This window comes from Pseudorca crassidens, chromosome 19 (assembly GCF_039906515.1).
Source record: "Pseudorca crassidens isolate mPseCra1 chromosome 19, mPseCra1.hap1, whole genome shotgun sequence".
In the NCBI taxonomy this organism is placed as follows: domain Eukaryota; kingdom Metazoa; phylum Chordata; class Mammalia; order Artiodactyla; family Delphinidae; genus Pseudorca; species Pseudorca crassidens.
This window is the reverse complement of record NC_090314.1, coordinates 40,343,472-40,362,507: the sequence shown is the minus strand read 5'-3', so window position 1 is coordinate 40,362,507 and position 19,036 is coordinate 40,343,472. Positions and strand designations below refer to the sequence as shown.

Below are 19,036 nucleotides of genomic sequence, written 5' to 3'. Positions count from 1 at the left end.
GAAGTAAATCAACAGTAAGTTCTGAAACCTGTATTGGATGCAGGCCTATCTGGCTCCAGGTTAACCATTTAAAAACTTAAAAAATAAAGCACGTTCCTGGTACAACTACTAAATGGTACAGTAAAGTAAAGAGGAAAAGTGCCCTTCTTCTCCCCCGTCTTCCTTGTCCCATTTCCCAGTGTATGCTGCTAAGTGTCTTGTGGCTCCTTCCAGACTTATTTTAGAATGTATAGGCATCTTAACACACACGCACACACACACACACACAATCACATTAAACATACTGTTCTGCTACTTCCTTCTCACGCATCGATAAACTGCGGGCATCTTTTCATGCCCGTACATACAGGGCAGTCCTTTGGGAGGGCCGCAGAGATTTCCTTGTACCCAAAGTCATGCTTGTGTCTGCCACACCACCTACTGCCTCTCCGGAGTCTGACGGCTCACACCCCCTCCGCCTGCCTCTCTCCACCACATAGGCTGTAGCAACAGTGGCCGCTTTTCCCTTACTGCACCTACTATTGCAGAATCAACAGGCAGAGGGAGCCCAGAATCTTGTTTTGCTTTTTTTCATCGCAGTATAGTCGACATACAATATTTTGTTAGTTTCAGGTGTACAACATAGTGGTTCAGCATTTAAATACATTATAAGATGATCACCCCTATAAGTGAAGAAACAATCTGTCCCCATACAAAGTGATTACGTTATTATTGACTATATTTCTTATGCTCCATGTTACATCCCAATGATTTATTTATTTCGTCCTCTTGACCCACAGGTAGCGCAGGGCGTAGTCACCGCTCTGGGCTTGCCCGAGGCCGAGGCCTCTGCTCGCTCTGCTAGTCTTACCTCCCACCCCTTGCTCCTGTAGACTCTTGGCAGGGCCACAGGTACTCTCCAGCAGCAGCCCTGGGGAGCAGGGTAGGGGTAGGCAGCCCGAGTCTGGGGCAGGATTACGAGGAGATAATGGTGTGAAGTCTGGCCTCGGTGTCTAGGGTGAGGGAAATGTCATCTAGTATCTGGGTGCCTGGATGGCTGGATTCCAGCTGGACAACTAGCTCTCCATCCCTGAGCCTCACTTTTCTCATCTGCAAAATGGGGGTCATCGTTCTACCTCACAGAATTGTTAAAATAAAGAGGAAGTGATTTGCAAATGGCGAAGTACTCACAAATAAAAGGGGTTATTATTATCCTTATCTGGAGGTGGGGGGCCTGGACATAGTGGAGGAAAGGAGTCGTGACTTATACTCCCCCCCTCAAATCCTTGTGAAGGAAACAGCTACATGATTCAGCGGAAGGACTGGGATTTATCCGAATATAGTTACAAGGACCCAGCGGACCAAGGCAACCTCTACATTGGTGAGTCCTGTGGTCGTGGCCCTTTGGGTGGAGAGGAGGAAAGGGGCTCAGTGGCCCTCTCACCTTCAGTGTCTGGTGGAAGAGTGAGGCCAGGGTGCAGTGCGACTAGTGGCATTTAATTCAGCGAGCACGCAGTTATTGAGCACCACCTATATGCCCCCAAGATGCAGAGTCATGACCCTCATGGAGCTCACGGTCCAGTGTGCAGGCAGGACTGGGGGCTGGGCATCCAAGGTCCACCTTCTTGCCCAACTTAGAATAGAGGAACAGAAGATAATGGGGGGATATTGGGAGGTGGGTCCAGAGTAGAAGGGGACAAAACTTACTGGAGCCTTGATTGACCACCTTCCCCGCTTCCCAGGCTACACGATGCAGGTGGGCAGTGCCGTCCTGCACCCTACGAGCACCACCATTGTGACGGGTGCCCCTCGGCACCAACATGTGGGCGCTGTCTTTTTGCTGAGCCAGGAGGTCGGTGGAGACCTGCGGAGGAGGCAGGTGCTGGAGGGCAGGCAGGTGGGCGCCTATTTTGGCAGCGCCATTGCCCTGGCAGACCTGAACAATGATGGGTGAGAATCCAGGGACGTTTCTCTGGGGCTGGGATTATGGTGAGGGGGGCGGGCTTGCCCAAAGCAGGGCAGAGAAATGGAGGTTTGCAGTTGTGCATTTCTTTGCATGCTGTTTGCAGGGATTGGCTAGTCAATTTTGCATGTTGATCTGCAATCAGACTTTATGGGATTCTGGGTATTTGCATGTCAGTTTCATGAGACTTGCATCTCCTCGTCTGTGCCTGTCATCTGTATGGCTCTAGTGGATGTGGGCTGTTTGGGTGTGACCTGTGTCTACATGGCTTCTCCACAACGTGTGTTTTCTATTAGACGGGTCACAGTGACGCTTCCTTGTCCTTCCCACGACCTATGGCCAGAGGCGCCATTTGTAGAGTCACGTGCCCTGCCTGGCACAGTTGTGTCTGCTAAATAAGAGTTACGCTGCATGTCCCATCTCCACCTTCTTCTCTCCTGTGCAGGTGGCAGGACCTCCTGGTGGGTGCCCCCTATTACTTTGAGCGGAAAGAGGAGGTAGGGGGTGCTATTTATGTCTTCATGAACCAGGCAGGCACCTCCTTCCCGGCCCACCCCTCCCTCCTTCTTCACGGCCCCAGTCGCTCTGCCTTTGGCTTCTCCGTGGCAAGCATCGGTGACATCAACCAGGATGGATTCCAGGGTATGAGCCAGCACTCCTGCCCCAGCATCCACTGACTGAGAGCCAGCTGCATACCAGGCTTGACAGGGTCCGAAGAGAAGACAGGCTGGGGCCCAGGTCTGGGGAGCTCACAGCAGTGCTGGAGAGACAGCGTGCAAAGGGAGCCCCCACAGAGGCGAGCTTGGTAGACCTCCTGGAGGAGTGGACGTACCACTGGGCATCAAAGGCTGGGCTGAGTGTGCACAGTGGAGGGAAGAGAAGGGGCACAACGTGAGTGTGGTCCACTTGCCTGATGTGCTCAAATCTAGTAGGTGTGGGTTGTTCGCATCAGAGATGAGGCTGGAGAGGTAGTGTAGGGGTGGGGTGGACGCTTTGAAAGCCAGGCAGAAAAACTAGGGCTTTATATTCGGGTTATGGCAGAGCGGTGTCCAAAAAGATCTGGGGGCAGGGATTTGATATGATAGCTTGGTACCTTGCAAGATGATTCTGGAGGGAGATGTGAGATGGATGGATGCGGGGAGCAAGGCTGGGGGTGTTAAGATCAAGAATATAGTATATCAGGTGTGGGACGTTAAGCGCTGGGACAAGGTAGACGTCCCAGATATAGGGGATGCCATTAGTGCTCTGCAGGACTTGGGGACCAATCAGACCTGGTGTATCAAGGAGAGGGACAAATCAAGGGGTCGAGCCTGGTTGCCACGGGAGCACCTGGCGTATCTGTAAATCATTTCTCTGACAACCTCAACTTCCCAGAACATACCTGAGAACCAAAAGGAAGGCAGAGGCGCCGCTAAAGAGACAAAACAGGTGCTAGAAAGTCTAGTTAATGAAGCCCAAGCACTTACTGATACAAGAGTTGCCCAGTTGTCACTCAGGACCTACTTCCTTTTCCTTTTCTAACAAGCTTGGCTTTCTGGTTACCTAGACCTTATCAGATCAAAAGCAGAAAACTAGAAAGTTTAAGAAGACAAAACGTTTTGGATTTATTTGTGCAAATAATGGTTAGAATTTAAAAGCCTGGCCATTTTAACAAGTAAAGCTCACTAGAGTGTTGTGATTAAAATCCCAGCCCCCACACAGAGACAGACGTGGGCTTAGAGCCTCTCCTCTACTCCTTAGCTGTGTGACTTTGGGTTTCCTGAGCCTTTTTTCTCATCTATGAAGTGGGGACGGTAGTACCTACTGCCAAGAGAAAAAACAAAACAAAGTAGTACCTACTGCCAGTACTCTTGTGAGGACTGGATGACATGAGTGCTTGATAACTACCTGGCAAAGTCACCAACGGATAACACCTGCTTTTGTGGCCCTGCTGGTAAATGTCATTAGAAGGACCAGGTGTCTGGAGGGGCGGTTGGTGGGGAGAAGGAAGGCACTGCAATGAGGGAAAACAAACAATCAGCCAGTGGTCAGAAATCTGGGGTTTAGGCCTGCTGGACACATTAACTTGCTGTGTGACTTTGGGTAAGTCACTTCCCTCTTCTGGGCCTAATTTCCCTCACATAAAAGAGGCAATTGGGTGCCCAGTGGTCCCAGTTTTAATCCTGAGCCACAGAGCTCTGTTCCCTGATGCTCTGAGCACTGTCTTGACAGGGAGGTCAATGCCATGCTGGGCTCTGTGGCCTGGAGCACAGGGTTGGGGAACTGTGGGGCCCATAGTACACGGGGTGACCCTGTACTGTATCTCTTCTCCAGACGTTGCCGTGGGAGCCCCTTTCGAGGGCTTGGGCAAAGTGTACATCTACCACGGCAGCTCCAGGGGGCTCCTCAGACAGCCCCAGCAGGTATGGATGGACAGGGACGGAGGGGCCCTTCCTCCTTTCCCTCATCCACCCCTCCCTATTCCCCCTGAGCCCCACTCCCTGGAGCCTACCCCAGAGCCTGTCCTCACCACTTCCCTCTGCCTCCAGGTAATAGACGGAGAGAAGCTGGGACTGCCTGGCTTGGCCACCTTCGGCTACTCCCTGAGTGGGCAGATGGATGTGGATGAGAACCTCTACCCAGACCTGCTGGTGGGGAGCCTGTCAGACCACATCGTGCTGCTGCGGTGAGCCAGGGCGACAGTGGATGGGGGCCTTTCTCTCCTCCATCCCTGTCTGCATGGAGCCCCAGCTCGGTCCACCTTCAGCATCATGTCCGTGCAAACCTGAGCCCCGACCCCAGCCTGGCCTGGGACAGGCCAGAGGCATTGATGTCTGTGGGTTTTCCATGCAGGGCCCGGCCTGTCATCAACATCCTCCACAGAACCTTGGTGGCCAGGCCATCTGTACTGGACCCTGCACTCTGCACAGCCAGCTCCTGGTGAGACCCTCAGGCCCCACTCTGCCCACCCATTCCTCCTGATGTATGGGAAGGCTCTCCCAAAACCCTCCCCTGGCAACTCCTGATATCCCACCATTAAAGGGCTGATTCTTGGGTAAGCATGGCCCTCCCTACCCAACCTCATTAAAAAGCAAAATTCCTTGCAGGAGGTAATGGGTGAATTGGGGGTGGGGGCAATAGGGCACGGTGGTTGAGAGTGGGAGCTCTGACTGCCTGGTTCAAATTCCAGCTATGGCCATTGCAGTGGTGGGGATGGGCTCTGGGGGGTGAGATCCGGGAAGGGGAGGGAAGAGAAAGACAGTTAGGTGATGGGATGCGGGGAAGGAGAGAGAACCACCTTGAGCAAATTAATCTCTCTGAATCTCAGATTCCTTGCCTATAAAACAAAGTTAATAACCGATTCACAGGGCTGCTGTGATAATCAAATGAGATAATATACAAATAGCCCTTAGCATGGCTCTCTCTAAACCCTGAGTGCTCAAAAAATGTTAGTTGCTAAGATGGTTACAGTAATGATGGTGATGACCCCAAGGTCTGTGTGTGAATGAGGGTACTGGATCACAAGGCAGGGGGAGACAGAGCAGGGGAGTGGGGGGTGGGGTGGGGAGGGAGATCTGGACTGGGGATCCTGCCCAAGACTGGGCTGGGCCAACAACTGACTAATGACTTCAGGCAACTCCTGCTCTCAGGGCCTCCGTTTCCCCATTGGTGCCCTCTAACCCTGTTTTCTATGGCTCTGATGAGAGTGGGGAGGGAAGGGGCCAGGGACACCCCAGCCCAACCCTGTGGACTCCCCAGTTCTGTCCCTGCCTTTTCCCTGAAGGGCCCTGTTCCGCCTTGCCCAGGAAAGGGGGTGAAAGCCAGGGCCTGGATATCTGGGTCCCACTGTGACCAGACCCTCCTCCATGTCCCCCACCCTCAACAGTGTGCAGGTAGAGCTGTGCTTTGCTTACAACCAGAGTGCCGGGGACCCCAACTACAGACGGAACATCAGTGAGTGCTGGGCTGCAGGGTGAGGGGGAGGGCATGCTCACCTGGTCACTTGCTGACCACACTGTGCACCGCAGCCCTGGCCTACACTTTGGAGGCCGACCGGGACCGCCGCCCGCCCCGGCTCCGCTTTGCACGCAGTCAGTCAGCTATCTTCCATGGCTTCTTCTCCATGCCCGAGATGCGCTGCCAGACGCTGGAGCTGCTCCTGATGGTGAGGGAGGGGCGAGGGGTGGCACGTGGGCTCCATGGCCCCAGGAAGAGGTAGCCAGAGTCCCCAAGGTCAAGGGTGAGGGAATGAGGTCTCCCCAGAGACAGAGGTGGCAGGTCGGCCTGGAAGACCATAGGTAAGTAGAGGGTACAGTGCACAGCACCCAGCCCATGGTAGAGGAGAGAGGAGACCCTTGGAGTACGGATGGGGGCCACAGTGAGGGGTGTGAAATTCTTGCCTCAGCTCACCTCTGGGGAAAAGGCATCCGTTAGTAGGGGCAGGCTCAGGCTCTCTCTGGGACATCAGGGTGAGAAGGAAGAACTCAACCTGGGAACCCCAGGGATGAAGGGAAGCTCAACCCTCCCCCCAGAGGGTTCCCTGGAGAGGAGGAGCCCCACCTTCTCACTTGTGGGTCAAGGTGGTACCAGTGGGGTCAATTTGGTGATCAGACGGGAGGGGGTTCAGCCTTACAGGGGGTTTTCAGGGTTGAGGCGGGGTGGGGGCCTTCAGCTCCTCCCTAGGGGTTTAGGATGGTGTGAGGATTCAACTTGGTTTGGAGGGCAGTGCAGAGCTGGGTTCAGCGCGCCTTCCTTTCCCAGGACAACGTCCGTGACAAACTCCGACCCATCATCATCTCCATGAACTACTCTTTACCTTTGCGGATGCCTGAGCGCCCCCGACTGGGGCTTCGGTCCCTGGACGCCTACCCGGTCCTCAACCAGGCGCAGGCTCTGGAGAACCACACGGAGGTGGGTGGGGCCGAAGGACAGGGACCCGGAGAGCTGTGGGGCCAGAGGGCGCTGTGAGTGGTGGGCCCTCCACGCCTCCGACCACCCCCAGGTCCAGTTCCAGAAGGAGTGCGGGCCGGACAACAAGTGCGACAGCAACTTGCAGATGCAGGCGGCCTTCGTGTCTGAGCTGGGGCAGCGGCTGAGCAGGTGCGCTCTGGACCGCGGGGATTGGCCAAGGGTGGGGCGAACTTCACTGGCTTTGGGGAATTGAGGGGCGGGGCCCTATTGGTCTGGAAGAGGGGAGAGAACTGGTAAGATCTGAGGGGAGGCGTCTCAGAGAGAGGCGAATCGGAGAGGAGGGACCTTAATTAGCGGGGTGGGAGCTGTTCAGACTGGCCTTCCCTGGCCAGAAAAGGGGCTTTCTTCTGGGGGGCGGGGCCTAACAGGTCTGGGGCGGGCCCGGGGGCGGGGCTTTGGGCTCAGCCCGGGGCTCCTCCCCTCTCAGGCTCCCATACAGTAGAGACTTCCGAAAACTGCTGCTGAGCATCAACTTGACCAACACACCAAGCCGGGAGCGGGCTGGGGAAGACGCCCACGAGGCGCTGCTCACCTTGGCGGTGCCTCCCGCCCTGCTGCTGTCCTCAGTGCGCCCCGTGAGTGCCTTCCGCCCCCTCGGAGCCCAATCACGGCTTCACCACGTATATGCATCCTTCATACATGTCATGTACATGTGTTGTCATTTGCCATGTGTTCCCCGCCCCCCCCCCCCAACTACTCTAGGCTGGGCTTCCTCAGGTGCCTGCAGCGTCTCTGCTGCTAGGGGAACACATGGGTTCTCAGGCCTCTAGGGCTTCAGGCCCTGTACCACAGGAGAGGGGCGGGACAAGCCCTAGTCTGACCACCCAGACCTGATTTGTCTTCTTTCTTCAGCCTGGAGCTTGCCAAGCCAACGAGACCATGACCATTGTTTGCGAGCTGGGGAACCCCTTCAAACGGAACCAGAGGGTGAGCGCCGACCACACCCTCCCAACCCTGTGGGTCCCAGGCTACTCCTCTGATGAGTTCCTTATCTTCACTCTGCCTGCCTGCTTCCCAGGCTTCCTTGAAGCAAAGAGCCAGAGTGGAGGAGGGGGGGATACAGTAGGGGGTGGGGAGAGACCCAGAGACAGAAAAATGGGGCCACTAGGGAGCTATGCGCAAAGCTAGAGCAGGTGGAGGTGAGGAAACCGATTTTGCTGAGCACCTACTATGTGCCAGGCCCTGACCCCAAGGCTGTGCTTCTTTTATATGATATAATTCTCACAACCTTCTGAGGAGGTAGATGCTGATTTACAGAAAGGAAACATGGGCTTACATAGTTTCAGTGATTGCTCAAGGTCATGTGGCTCAAAAGTAGCAGAGATATTACTAACAGAAGAGAATGGGAAAAGGGAAACAGAAGGGGCTAGGAAGGTGGAAAAGTGGAGACAGGTGGCAGTGGGAGACTGCACCCTGAATGGGAGGAGGAGGCCAGAGAACCAACTCCTTAGCGTAGCATTCAGCCCCTCGCTTCCCCATGGCATCACCCCTGCCTGGCCCCAAACGCCCCTCTCTGCCTCCCTCACCCTCATGGCAGATGGAGCTGCTCATTGCCTTCGAGGTCATTGGGGTGACCCTGCACACAAGGGAACTCCAGGCACAGCTGCAGCTCTCCACGTGAGTGACCTCGAGAAGCCAGGCTATGTCGGGGTTGAGATGTCCTGGGCCCCCCCACCCCAGCCTTAGCTGACACATTCCTCCCCTCCCCTCCCCATTCTTTCCCCAGGTCAAGTCACCAGGATGACCTGTGGCCCATAACCCTGACTCTGCTGGTGGACTACACACTCCAGGCCTCGCTCAGCATGTGGGTACCACTCCCCCCAACCCCAGCCTGCTGGGCCTGAGCTAGGGTCTCCCCTCCCTAAGGTGTCTCTCAAGCTCCTCTGAGACACCTCTCCTGGCTTGGTATCCTTAGGCCAAGACATAACAACATCACTATCATTATTGTTACTATTATTATTATTCTCCTTGCAAAGCAGGTAGCAGTGGAGGAATCAGAAACTCTGGGGCTAAGGTGTTGGTGTGGCCCTGCCATTTCATGAGAGCTTGTTGTGCTAAGGATTTTTTTTTTTAAACATTTTTATTGGAGTATAATTGCTTTACAATGGTGTGTTAGTTTAGGCTTTATAACAAAGTGAATCAGCTATACATATACATATATCTCCATATCTTTTCCCTCTTGCGTCTCCCTCCCTCCCACCCTCCCTATCCCACCCCTCTAGGTGGACACAAAGCACAGAGCTGATCTCCCTGTGCTATGCGGCTGCTTCCCACTAGCTATCTATTTTACGTTTGGTAGTGTATATATGTCCATGCCACTCTCTCACTTTGTCCCAGCTTACCCTTCCCCCTCCTCGTGTCCTCAGGTCCATTCTCTAGTAGTTCTGTGTCTTTATTCCAGTCTTGCCCCTAGGTTCTTCATGACCATTTTTTTAAATTTTAAATTCCATATATATGTGTTAGCATACAGTAGTTGTTTTTCTCTTTCTGACTTACTTCCCTCTGTATGACAGACTCTAGGGGAAGCAACCTAAGTGTCCATCAACAGATGAATGGATAAAGAAGATGTGGCATGTATATACAATGCTAAGGATTTTATATACATCATCTCATTGTCTTCTCACAACAGCCCCATTATATAGTGACCCTGCTTAACAGATTAACCCCACTTTACAGATGAAGAAACTGAGGCTCAGAGAGGATAAATAACTTGTTTGAGGCCATACAGCTAGTAAATGCTAGAGCTGGGGTTTATCTCAGGTCTGCCTGATATCAGAGGAATTGTAGTTAACCTTGGTGCCCCCGCCCCCGCAAGGGCCCCTCCCATCCCCTGTGACTCCAGCATCTTTCTTACCCCTAGGGTGAGTCACCGGCTACAAAGCTTCTTTGGGGGGACAGTGATGGGTGAGTCTGGCATGAAAACTGTGGAGGATGTGGGAAGCCCCCTCAAGTATGAGTTCCAGGTAAGGGGACCTCTGGGTCCAGGGTCTGAGGGTGTGAGGGTGGGGGTTGGTGAGATGGGGGTGGTTTTCCAGGAGACAGTAGCCATGACACCCCTTGTACCCGCAGGTGGGCCCAGTGGGGGAAGGGCTGGCAGCCCTTGGTGCCCTGATCCTGGGGCTGGAGTGGCCGTATGAAGTCAGCAATGGCAAGTGGTTGCTATACCCCACGGAGATCACGGTCCACGGCAATGGGTCCTGGCACTGCCGGCCACCTGGAGACCTCGTCAACCCTCTCAACCTCACTCTCTCTGTAAGGACACCAGGGGAAGCGTTCACTTGCATCTCATTGCCTTTGCAAGCTGCAGGGCAGAAAGGCTGGCGTCTTCCTCTCCCTCCCCTCCTGCATCTCTGGGGCCTGCCCCTCCACCTGCCCTTTCCTCCTCTCCTCACCTTTGATCCTCCCTCCAGCAAATCACCTCTTCCCCCTCAGGTTCCTGGGGACAGGCCGCCATCTCCACAACGCAGGCGGCGACAGCTGGACCCCGGGGGAGGCCAGGGCCCCCTGCCGGTCACTCTGGCTGCTGCCAAAAAAGCCAAGTCTGAGATCCAGCTGGTGAGTGACGGGGCAAGGTTGGAGGGGATTGAGCCCGCCCATCACAGGGTGGGTGGGCACCTGGGGGCACACGAAGCAAGGGAGACAGGTGCTACGCCCCAGGAGAACCCAGTCTGATGAGGTGATGTGGCCCCTGCCTTCAGGAGCCTCCAGTCGGGGGGGGGACTCATCTTCTGCCCTCAGAGGGACCCCGCTGCCCTTGCCTTGTGTTGGGGAGCAGCCAGTACAGTGGACTGAAGGAAGCAATACTGATTCTGTTCCCAGGAGCCCCAACCTGTTGGGAGTGATATAGATGCTCAAAGCTTTGATCATTAGGTCTGGGAATGGGGAGAGGCAAGGTGAAGACAGGGTGCAGGGCGCCCTCTGTCAGAAGGGAGAGGGGAGCAGGCCTGGGCAGCAAGTTGAGGTCTAGCTGGGTGGAGAGGGAGAAGTGGCCTTCCAAGTAAAGGGAGCCGGCAGGAACAAAGCCTCAGCGTGGGAAGGCATTGGAAAGGTGGCGTTTGGGATTGGGCCCCATTTACACGAACAAGGATCAGATTTCCCGTGCCCCCTGTCGCTGGCATCTATATATGCCTGGCCCAAAGAATGTGCCTTAAACACGTAAGTGCAGTGTGCATGAGTGAAGGGATTAGGGCAGGCCCCTTCAGGTCAGCCATGGGTGGGACAAAGCCAGGGGCGAAGCCTGAAGAATCTAGAGACCCAGACTGTCTCGTGTTCTGTGTTCCCTGCCCACCTCAGAGCTGTGGCAGTGACCACACCCGCTGTGTGTGGCTGGAGTGCCGGATTCCTGATGCCCCCGTCATCACCAACGTGACAGTGCAGGCACGAGTGTGGAACAGCACCTTCATCGAGGTCAGTGCTGGGGTCTGGAGGTCTCCACTGCCACCCCTCCGGGCAGGGAGAGCAACAGGAAGAGGATGAGGCCAGGGTGCATGTGTGTGCCCGAGTGTGTGTCAGTGACTGCCTGGAGATTGATACCTGCTGGGCTGTGCACCTGTTGCTGTGTGCTGTGTCAGTGTTAGTCTGTGCATCTGCGTGGGGGATATGACATAAGTTTGTCTCTAGCCAAGATGACCGTCTCTCACATGTTCATTATTCTGTCACGTGTCCATCGCTTTCCCACCTCCCTGCTTTAGTCCGTGCTGTTCCTTCCCCCGGGATGCCAGCTCGCCTCTGTTATCTCTGCATGTAAACTTCTGTTCAGGCTTCACAGTCTCCCTCAAGAGACCACCAGCGAGGTCTTTTCTGACTTTTCCAGCTGAAAATGACCTCTCCCCTCTGGACACGCACAGAACTTTCTCAGAAACCACGCGTGCCACTCACCATGCTCTGCTCTGGGTTGCAGTGCCAGCCATCTTGTGCCACCTAGACCAAACTTTTTCTGTAAATGACTAGATTAAACGTCTTTTCAGCTCTGTGGGCCACGTGCTCTCTGTTGCAACTACTCAATTCTGCACAGGAGCACGAAGCTGCCGCAGACAATACATAGATGAATGGGCGTGTCTATGTGCCAGAAATACTTTATTTACAAAAGCAGGTCATGGGCCAGATTTAGCCCACAGGCCGGACCTAGACGGTGACCTTCATTGTCTCTGCTGTCCCCAGCATCCAGCACAGGACCTGACGCACGGATGAATGAATGACGTGTGTTCGTGTGTGGAGGAGAGGCCTGGTGTCAGGTCCTTTTGGGTGCTGCTTAAGGATGGGGGGATGGTGTCCTGGGGGTTGTTGTTGACCCTGAGGGAGGGTCAGGAGAGAGGCTCAGAGGGGCTTCAGCTGCTTCTTTTGACCCATCCTTCCCCCCTCCAGGATTACAAAGACTTTGACCGAGTCAGGGTAGCCAGCTGGGCCACCCTGTTCCTCCGAACCAGCGTCCCCACCATCAACATGGAGAACAAGACGGTGCGGGTGAGTGACCGTGCTAGGAGACAGCAGTGCCTGGCCAGGGCATGGGAGAACAGGGCATCTCTCCAGAGCATGTTCGCACGCTTTAGCTATGTGGTCTCAATCTCGGCAGCACGTTGGACTCCTCTGGAGGACTTCTGGTGTCTGGACTACACCCCTGATCAATGAAATCTGAGTCTGTGGAGGTGGGACCCCAGTGTTGGTATGTTAAAAAGTGCCCCCCAGTGATTCTACCGTGCAGCCAGGGTTGAGAACCTCTGCGTGAGCTCATTTGATCTGCACGACATCTCTGTGAAGATGTGCCATCTCCGTGGAAACTTGAAAAGAAAGTTCCCAAACTTGATTCTGAGTTACATATGGAAGAATAAATATGACAAAATCCCTAATAATTTGTTATGAAAGGGATATAAGTGGAGATATGAAGGGGAGAGGTATAGGAGGTGACTGAAGTTTTGGTTAAATACATTATGATACATTTCCTAAAATGAATTAAGGTAGTATAGGAAGGGCCAGAAAGATCAATGGAACAGGATAGAAATTGACTTTATTATACAGATGGCATTTTTAATCAGGAGAAAAAGGTAAACAAGTAGTATTGGGAGAACACATTTGGAAAGTAAAGGCAAACCCCTGCCCCACACCATAAACAAAAACACGTTTGAGTTAGATTAAATATTTAAATATCGGAAATAAAATCTATTATACCAGAAGAAAATTCAGGAAATAATTTAATAATCTTTAATTATGGAAAAAGGGAGTTATTTTATTAAACCCAGAAGTCACAAAGGAAAAATTTGACAAATTAGACTATATGAAATTTTATTTTATTTTTTAAATTTTTATTGGAGTATAGTTGATTTACAATGTTGTATTAGTTTCAGGTGTACAGCAAAATGAATCAGTTATAAGAGACTATGAAATTTTAAATCTGTGTACAGCAAAAGAGAGTAAGGAAACTAAAAAGGCAAATATATATATATATATATATATATATATATGTATATGTTTTTTTTTGTTTTTTTTGTTTTTGCGGTACGCGGGCCTCTCACTGTTGTGGCCTCTCCTGTTGTGGAGCACAGGCTCCAGACGCGCAGGCTCAGCGGCCATGGCTCATGGGCCCAGCCGCTCCGTGGCATGTGGGATCTTCCCGGACCGGGGCACGAACCCATGTCCCCTGCATCAGCAGGCGGACTCCCAACCACTGCGCCACCACGGAAGCCCAACATATTTTTAATACATAAAGATAAAGGGTGGCATAGAGATAAACAGGCAGTGTACATAGAGTGAAATACCAAGGTTCAATTCAATAGTAAAGAAATAAAAATAATAGCAATAAGATTTTTTTCCTATCATATTAGAAAATATTAAAAAGAATAATGCTGTCCGGTGCTGATGAGGTAGAAGGAAATGCTATTGATTGGAATATAAATTGATGGATTCTTTTTGGAGATGAATTTATCAATATCTATTAAATTTTAATTGCACATTTCCTTTGATCCTGCACATGATAATATATCTTAAGGAGCTAATAGGACAAGTTTGCAAACATAAATATATGGGGATATTTTTATAGCATTGTTTATAATGGCATAAGATTGGAAACAATCTAAATGTCTTTCAGTAGGAGATTGGTTCAATAAATTATGGTACATTTCCTACAATGACTATGCAGTCATCAGAAGAGATTAGGTTGATCTTTATTAATTGACATCGAAAGATAATGAAAAAGGTCGCAGAAGAGTGCATAGAGTACACACAGATCCCATTTATGTGGAAGAAAATATATATATGTTTAACACATACATTTAAAAATATGGAAAGAGGACTTCCCTGGCGGTCCAGTGGTTAAGACTCCACGCTTCCAATGCAGGGGGCGCAGGTTCAATCCCTGGTCGGGGAACTAAGATCCCACATGTTGCACAGCATGGCAAAAAAAAAAAAATATATATATATATATATATATATATATATATATATATATATATATATATATATAGAAAGAGATTCAACAAAATGTTGAAGATAGCTTTTGCTATGGAGTAAAATTACTGGGAACCTTTAATTTTCTTCATGTCATTTTTAAAAAAAATAATCAAAATAACTTTTTGTTGTTGTTGTTTTTTGTTTGTTTTTTGTTTTTGTGGTACGCAGGCCTCTCACTGTTGTGGCCTCTCCCGCTGTGGAGCACAGGCTCCAGACGCGCAGGCTCAGCGGCCATGGCTCACGGGCCCAGCCGTTCCGCGGCATGTGGAATCTTCCCGGACCGGGGCACGAACCCGTGTACCCTATATAGGCAGGCGGACTCTCAACCACTGCGCCACCAGGGAAGACCCCTAAATAACTTTTTAAGAAATAATAATGTAGCATCAGAAAAAATATTTTTCCATATATAAATGTATATTTAAAATATATGAAATAACTTCATATTATAAAACATATATATTATATATATATATCTTCATTGTAGAGGAAGAAAAAGTTGTACTGTATGCTATGCACTCTTTGTTTTTTTGTAAATATTTATGGAGTGTTGCTGTGTACCAGCTATTGCTCAAAGCAGTTTCCTCATATTAAACACATTTAATCCTCTCCAGCAACCTGTGATGATGTAGGTATTACTAGCATAATCCCCATTTTATAGATGAACAACAGAGAGGTTAAGTGACTTGCCCAAGGTCACACAACTAGTGAATAACACAGCTAGGGCTTGAACCCAGGTAGTCTGGCCCCAGAACCCATGCTTTTGGTTTTACTTTTGGGTCTCTACTGGATTATGAGGTAGGCATTATGATCCCCTTATCAGAGAGCATGAAATGGAGATTCAGAGAGGTGAAATTACTTGTCCAAGGTTCCACAGCTTGTGAAGGATGGAGCTGGTACCCAAGCCCAGATGTGTGGGTCACAAACCCAGACTACAGGCTGCCTCCCAGATCTGAGGCTGCTCCTGTGGAGAAAGGGGAGGATGGAGGAATCTGTGGCTGTCAGTGGGCGGGCAGGGGCTTTTCCAGTCCCTGAGTTCCCCCTACTGGCAGTAGATCAAAAAGCAGGGTCCTGCGCAGATGTACTAGGGAATGGACTTGAGGACGCTGGGAGGGGGAAGGGTAAGCTGGGACGAAGTGAGAGAGTGGCATGGACATATGTACACTACCAAATGTAAAACAGATAGCTAGTGGGAAGCAGCCGCATAGCACAGGGAGATCAGCTCGGTGCTTTGTGACCACCTAGAGGGGTGGGATAGGGAGGATGGGAGGGAGGGAGACGCAAGAGGGAAGAGATATGGGGATATATGTACATGTATACCTGATTCACTTTGTTATAAAGCAATTATAGTCCAATAAAGATGTTTAAAATAAATACATAAATAAAAATTTAAAAATAAATATGTGCAACTAAAAAAAAAGCAGGGTCCTGGGTCCAGCTGGAGCAGGAGGGATGAGCTCTGGGGCTGAGGGCGTGGATACAGGCTGAGCCCCTTCTCACCCCTCCAGTTCTCCGTGGACATCGACTCCGAGCTGGTGGAGGAGCTGCCGGCCGAGATCGAGCTGTGGCTCGTGCTCGTGGCTGTGAGCGCCGGGCTGCTGCTGCTCGGGCTCATCATTCTGTTGCTGTGGAAGGTGAGGACACCCAGCCCGCCACTGCGACGCCCGCTCTGGGACCTCCTGCCAGCAGACCCTCCCCAACTCTCCCTTCATCTCAGTCCTCACTTCCGTCTCACCCCCCGTCCCCCAAGTCCCCCCTACCTCTTCGCAGCTCCCAGTCGCACCCCCTGCCCCATCCTCATCTCACCCAGGATGCTCCTGCCTGGGTTAATGGGGGGACCTGCAAGCCAGAAAGGGGAACCAGGAGCTCTGGCTCCTGCTACATCACCAAGCTGGGGCTGGGACCCAGGCATCCGGGCCCCCGTTCATGAGTGCTGCTGGCAAGGACCCCCCAACCCCCCCCTGATGGCCCCTCCCCACCTCCTCCCCTCCGCAGTGCGGCTTCTTCAAGCGAGCCCGCACTCGGGCCCTGTATGAAGCTAAGAGGCAGAAGGCGGAGATGAAGAGCCAGCCATCAGAGACAGAGAGGCTGACGGACGACTACTGAGGGGGGCAGCCCCCCACCCCTGGTCCACTGGGTAACGCGGCCTCCGGGCCCCTTCCCCCAAGCCCCCAGCTGGCTGGGGCCTCTGACTCTGTTCTGTCTGCTCCTCTTCCTTTATGGGCCCTCTCTGCACGTCACTCTGTCCCCAGCACCACCACAAAGAACAGGCCACTCTGTCGGCCTCCTTCTCCGCACCCTGGGAGAGCTCGGGGTGTCTGCTCTCACCAGCCTCCCCACTGAGCCCCTCAAGGACTTGGGACCCCCAGAGGGAACCATAAAACCCTCCCTGTGCGCCCTCTGCTTTCTGGGGATCGGGAAAGGGTCAAGGCCAAGGCCAGGCCCCATCTTTGTAGGCCACAAGACAAACTTCAGAGTGATTCCACACCCCCATCCCCACCTCTAGAGAACGAGGGCACTAGTAGAGTCCTTCTTCTGGGAACCAGCCCTCTTCCTCTTGGGAGTCCCCTGGGGTGACAGACTGACCCCTCCCGACACTGTGGTCAGGGTAGATCACCACCCCTCCCAGCCATTCCGTCAGCAGTCTCAGCGACTGCCCCTCTGTCTCCATCTGCCTCTCCCTCTCCTCTCTGCCTTCCTCAACTCCTCCTTCCTCTGGGGCCCGGGATGGGGAACCTTGTCCTCCCCATCTCAGCGCAGGGAGATGGCATTGTGTTTGGGTAGCGGTCCTGGCTTTGAGGACCTCCGGGTGGGGAAGGAAGGGGCTGGGCACATCTTCCCACTGGCGCAAAAGCTGGATGCTAAGGGCCTTTCTCTTCTCCCCTTCTCCAGTGTGACTTCTTTAAGCGGACCCGCTATTACCGGATCATGCCCAAGTACCACGGGGTGCGGATCCGGGAGGAGGAGCGCTACCCACCTCCAGGGAGCACCCTGCCCACCAAGAAGCACTGGGTGACCAGCTGGCAGACTCGCGACCGATACTACTGACATCCTCCCTGATCCCACCCCTGCTCCCCTAGTGTCCCCTTCTTCTATTTATCATAAGTTATGCCCTGACGGTCCACAGGGGCTACTGCCTTTGGCTGGCACCAGCAGGCTCGGGCACACACACCTGTTCAAGTGTATGCACGTGCCCTCCAGCCATGGCCTTCTCCCCGAAGGAGGGCTGGGGCCGTGGAACCTGCATTGCTGAGCACTGCAGCCCTGTGCCCTGGACACATATGAGCACATATGGGTCCTACTGCTTGTGGACTGTGCTTGTGCGCCCCAGATGGTGCATGGACATGCGTGTCCCAGCCTCTACCTGTGCCGTAACCACGCCAAAGGGCCTCCACCAGAGCCAGGAGGAAGAGGCCCCCAATGTGGTGACACCTCCTCTGTCACACTGGACCCATCGTGCGCCACAGTCACTGGACTGACTCTGTCCTCAAGATGAAAACTACTGACAGGCCCCCGGTGCAGCTCCCGATACCCATGCCAGAGAGTCGGAGCCCGCCTAAGGTTGTCCAAGGGGGTGTTCACAGGACCCGGCATGCTCAGACCCAAGAGCAGAAGGAACTAGAAGGAAGGTCCCCAGGATGGCTTTCTTTCATGAATCGTTGCGAAACCTCTGTCCTCAGCCATGGCCGTTCCATGCACTAGCAGGAAATTCAGCCTTAAGAAAAAAGATGGACACAGTGCTAGGCAGCCAGGACACACTGTGCTGGGACTGCCCTGGGAGCACAATGGAATCCTCAACAGAAGAGGGGACTGGTCCTGGGCCAGGGAGATGTTGGAAGGATACAGAGCAGATACCACCTTTCAGCCACATTACCATCCTGGCCTGGAGGGACCCCCACAAGATCACAGAGGGAGCGACACTTGAATGTAGAACAGGGAGGGAGCCCCACGATGCCACATCAGCCAGAACCCCCTCTGCCCCCCCTGACCGTGGGCTGGAGACCTAGAAGTGAAGGTCTTGGCTGTCCTTGGCTTTCAGAGCCAGGTTAGCTCTGCCTTCTCCCCTGTGGCCCATTCCAGAAGTTGAGGCTGGTTCCAGAAAGCCTCTCCTGACCCCTGCCAATTGGCAGGCCCCCTCCCCATTGGCAGGCCCCCTCCCCAACCCCTGCCCACTTCCATGGTACTGTAGCAGGGGAGCTCCCTCCCCCTCCTCGTGCCTTCTTTGTATATAGGCTTCTCACGGCAGCCAGTAAAGAGCTCCCAGTTTGTACACACTGCTTCTGCCTCCGTCCACCCCCACGCCTCACCAATGCCATTCGGTCTGACGGATCATGCTACCTAGCCGACCCCCAGGTGGACAAAGCCAGGTGCAGGGCTCATAGAGGTTGGGAGGGTGAAGCTCTATGGCGGAGACACCTGCTCCTGTTCTCAGGGGTGTCCCAGTCTAAGGGATGGTCATGGTCACATAACTGAGATCCAGAACATGAGATGAATGAAAAAGACCCGAGTAGACTGGATGGAACCCAAAATGGCTTCTTGGTGGTGAGTGCGCCAGGCCTGGGGAAGAGGTGGTAGAGGGCAGGGTCTGGAAGAAGCAGGAAGCCACTGTGCTGTAGAAGCAGGTAGGCCCGGGGAATGGTGCAGTGAGGCTGGGTGCACAGGAGGAGAGCCGAGAGCCCTCGTCTGGTGGCTAAATTCAGACAA

General features: G+C 53.0%; 1 protein-coding gene across 4 annotated transcripts in view; it reads left to right on the top strand.

The window, feature by feature from the left end:
- Positions 1-18,602, top strand: part of ITGA3 (integrin subunit alpha 3) — a 29,620-nt gene extending 11,018 nt beyond the window's left edge. The window contains exons 5-26 of one of the 4 annotated variants that reach the window (XM_067716350.1): positions 1,274-1,360; positions 1,722-1,929; positions 2,388-2,584; positions 4,256-4,344; positions 4,471-4,607; positions 4,775-4,861; positions 5,808-5,875; positions 5,950-6,086; positions 6,683-6,832; positions 6,924-7,021; positions 7,320-7,467; positions 7,745-7,819; positions 8,430-8,509; positions 8,619-8,696; positions 9,753-9,855; positions 9,962-10,144; positions 10,325-10,447; positions 11,186-11,299; positions 12,257-12,355; positions 15,841-15,966; positions 16,328-16,469; positions 17,225-17,363. In XM_067716350.1, coding sequence (XP_067572451.1) covers positions 1,274-1,360; positions 1,722-1,929; positions 2,388-2,584; positions 4,256-4,344; positions 4,471-4,607; positions 4,775-4,861; positions 5,808-5,875; positions 5,950-6,086; positions 6,683-6,832; positions 6,924-7,021; positions 7,320-7,467; positions 7,745-7,819; positions 8,430-8,509; positions 8,619-8,696; positions 9,753-9,855; positions 9,962-10,144; positions 10,325-10,447; positions 11,186-11,299; positions 12,257-12,355; positions 15,841-15,966; positions 16,328-16,438 — 2,498 coding nt within the window. In that variant the 3' untranslated portion in view covers positions 16,439-16,469; positions 17,225-17,363. Of the gene's footprint in view, positions 1-809; positions 892-1,273; positions 1,361-1,721; positions 1,930-2,387; positions 2,585-4,255; positions 4,345-4,470; positions 4,608-4,774; positions 4,862-5,807; positions 5,876-5,949; positions 6,087-6,682; positions 6,833-6,923; positions 7,022-7,319; positions 7,468-7,744; positions 7,820-8,429; positions 8,510-8,618; positions 8,697-9,752; positions 9,856-9,961; positions 10,145-10,324; positions 10,448-11,185; positions 11,300-12,256; positions 12,356-12,464; positions 13,234-15,840; positions 15,967-16,327; positions 16,470-17,224 lie in introns of those variants that run through there. The other 3 variants (XM_067716352.1, XM_067716349.1, XM_067716351.1) reach the window with 3 other exon arrangements.
- Positions 18,603-19,036: the final 434 nt, after the last annotated feature.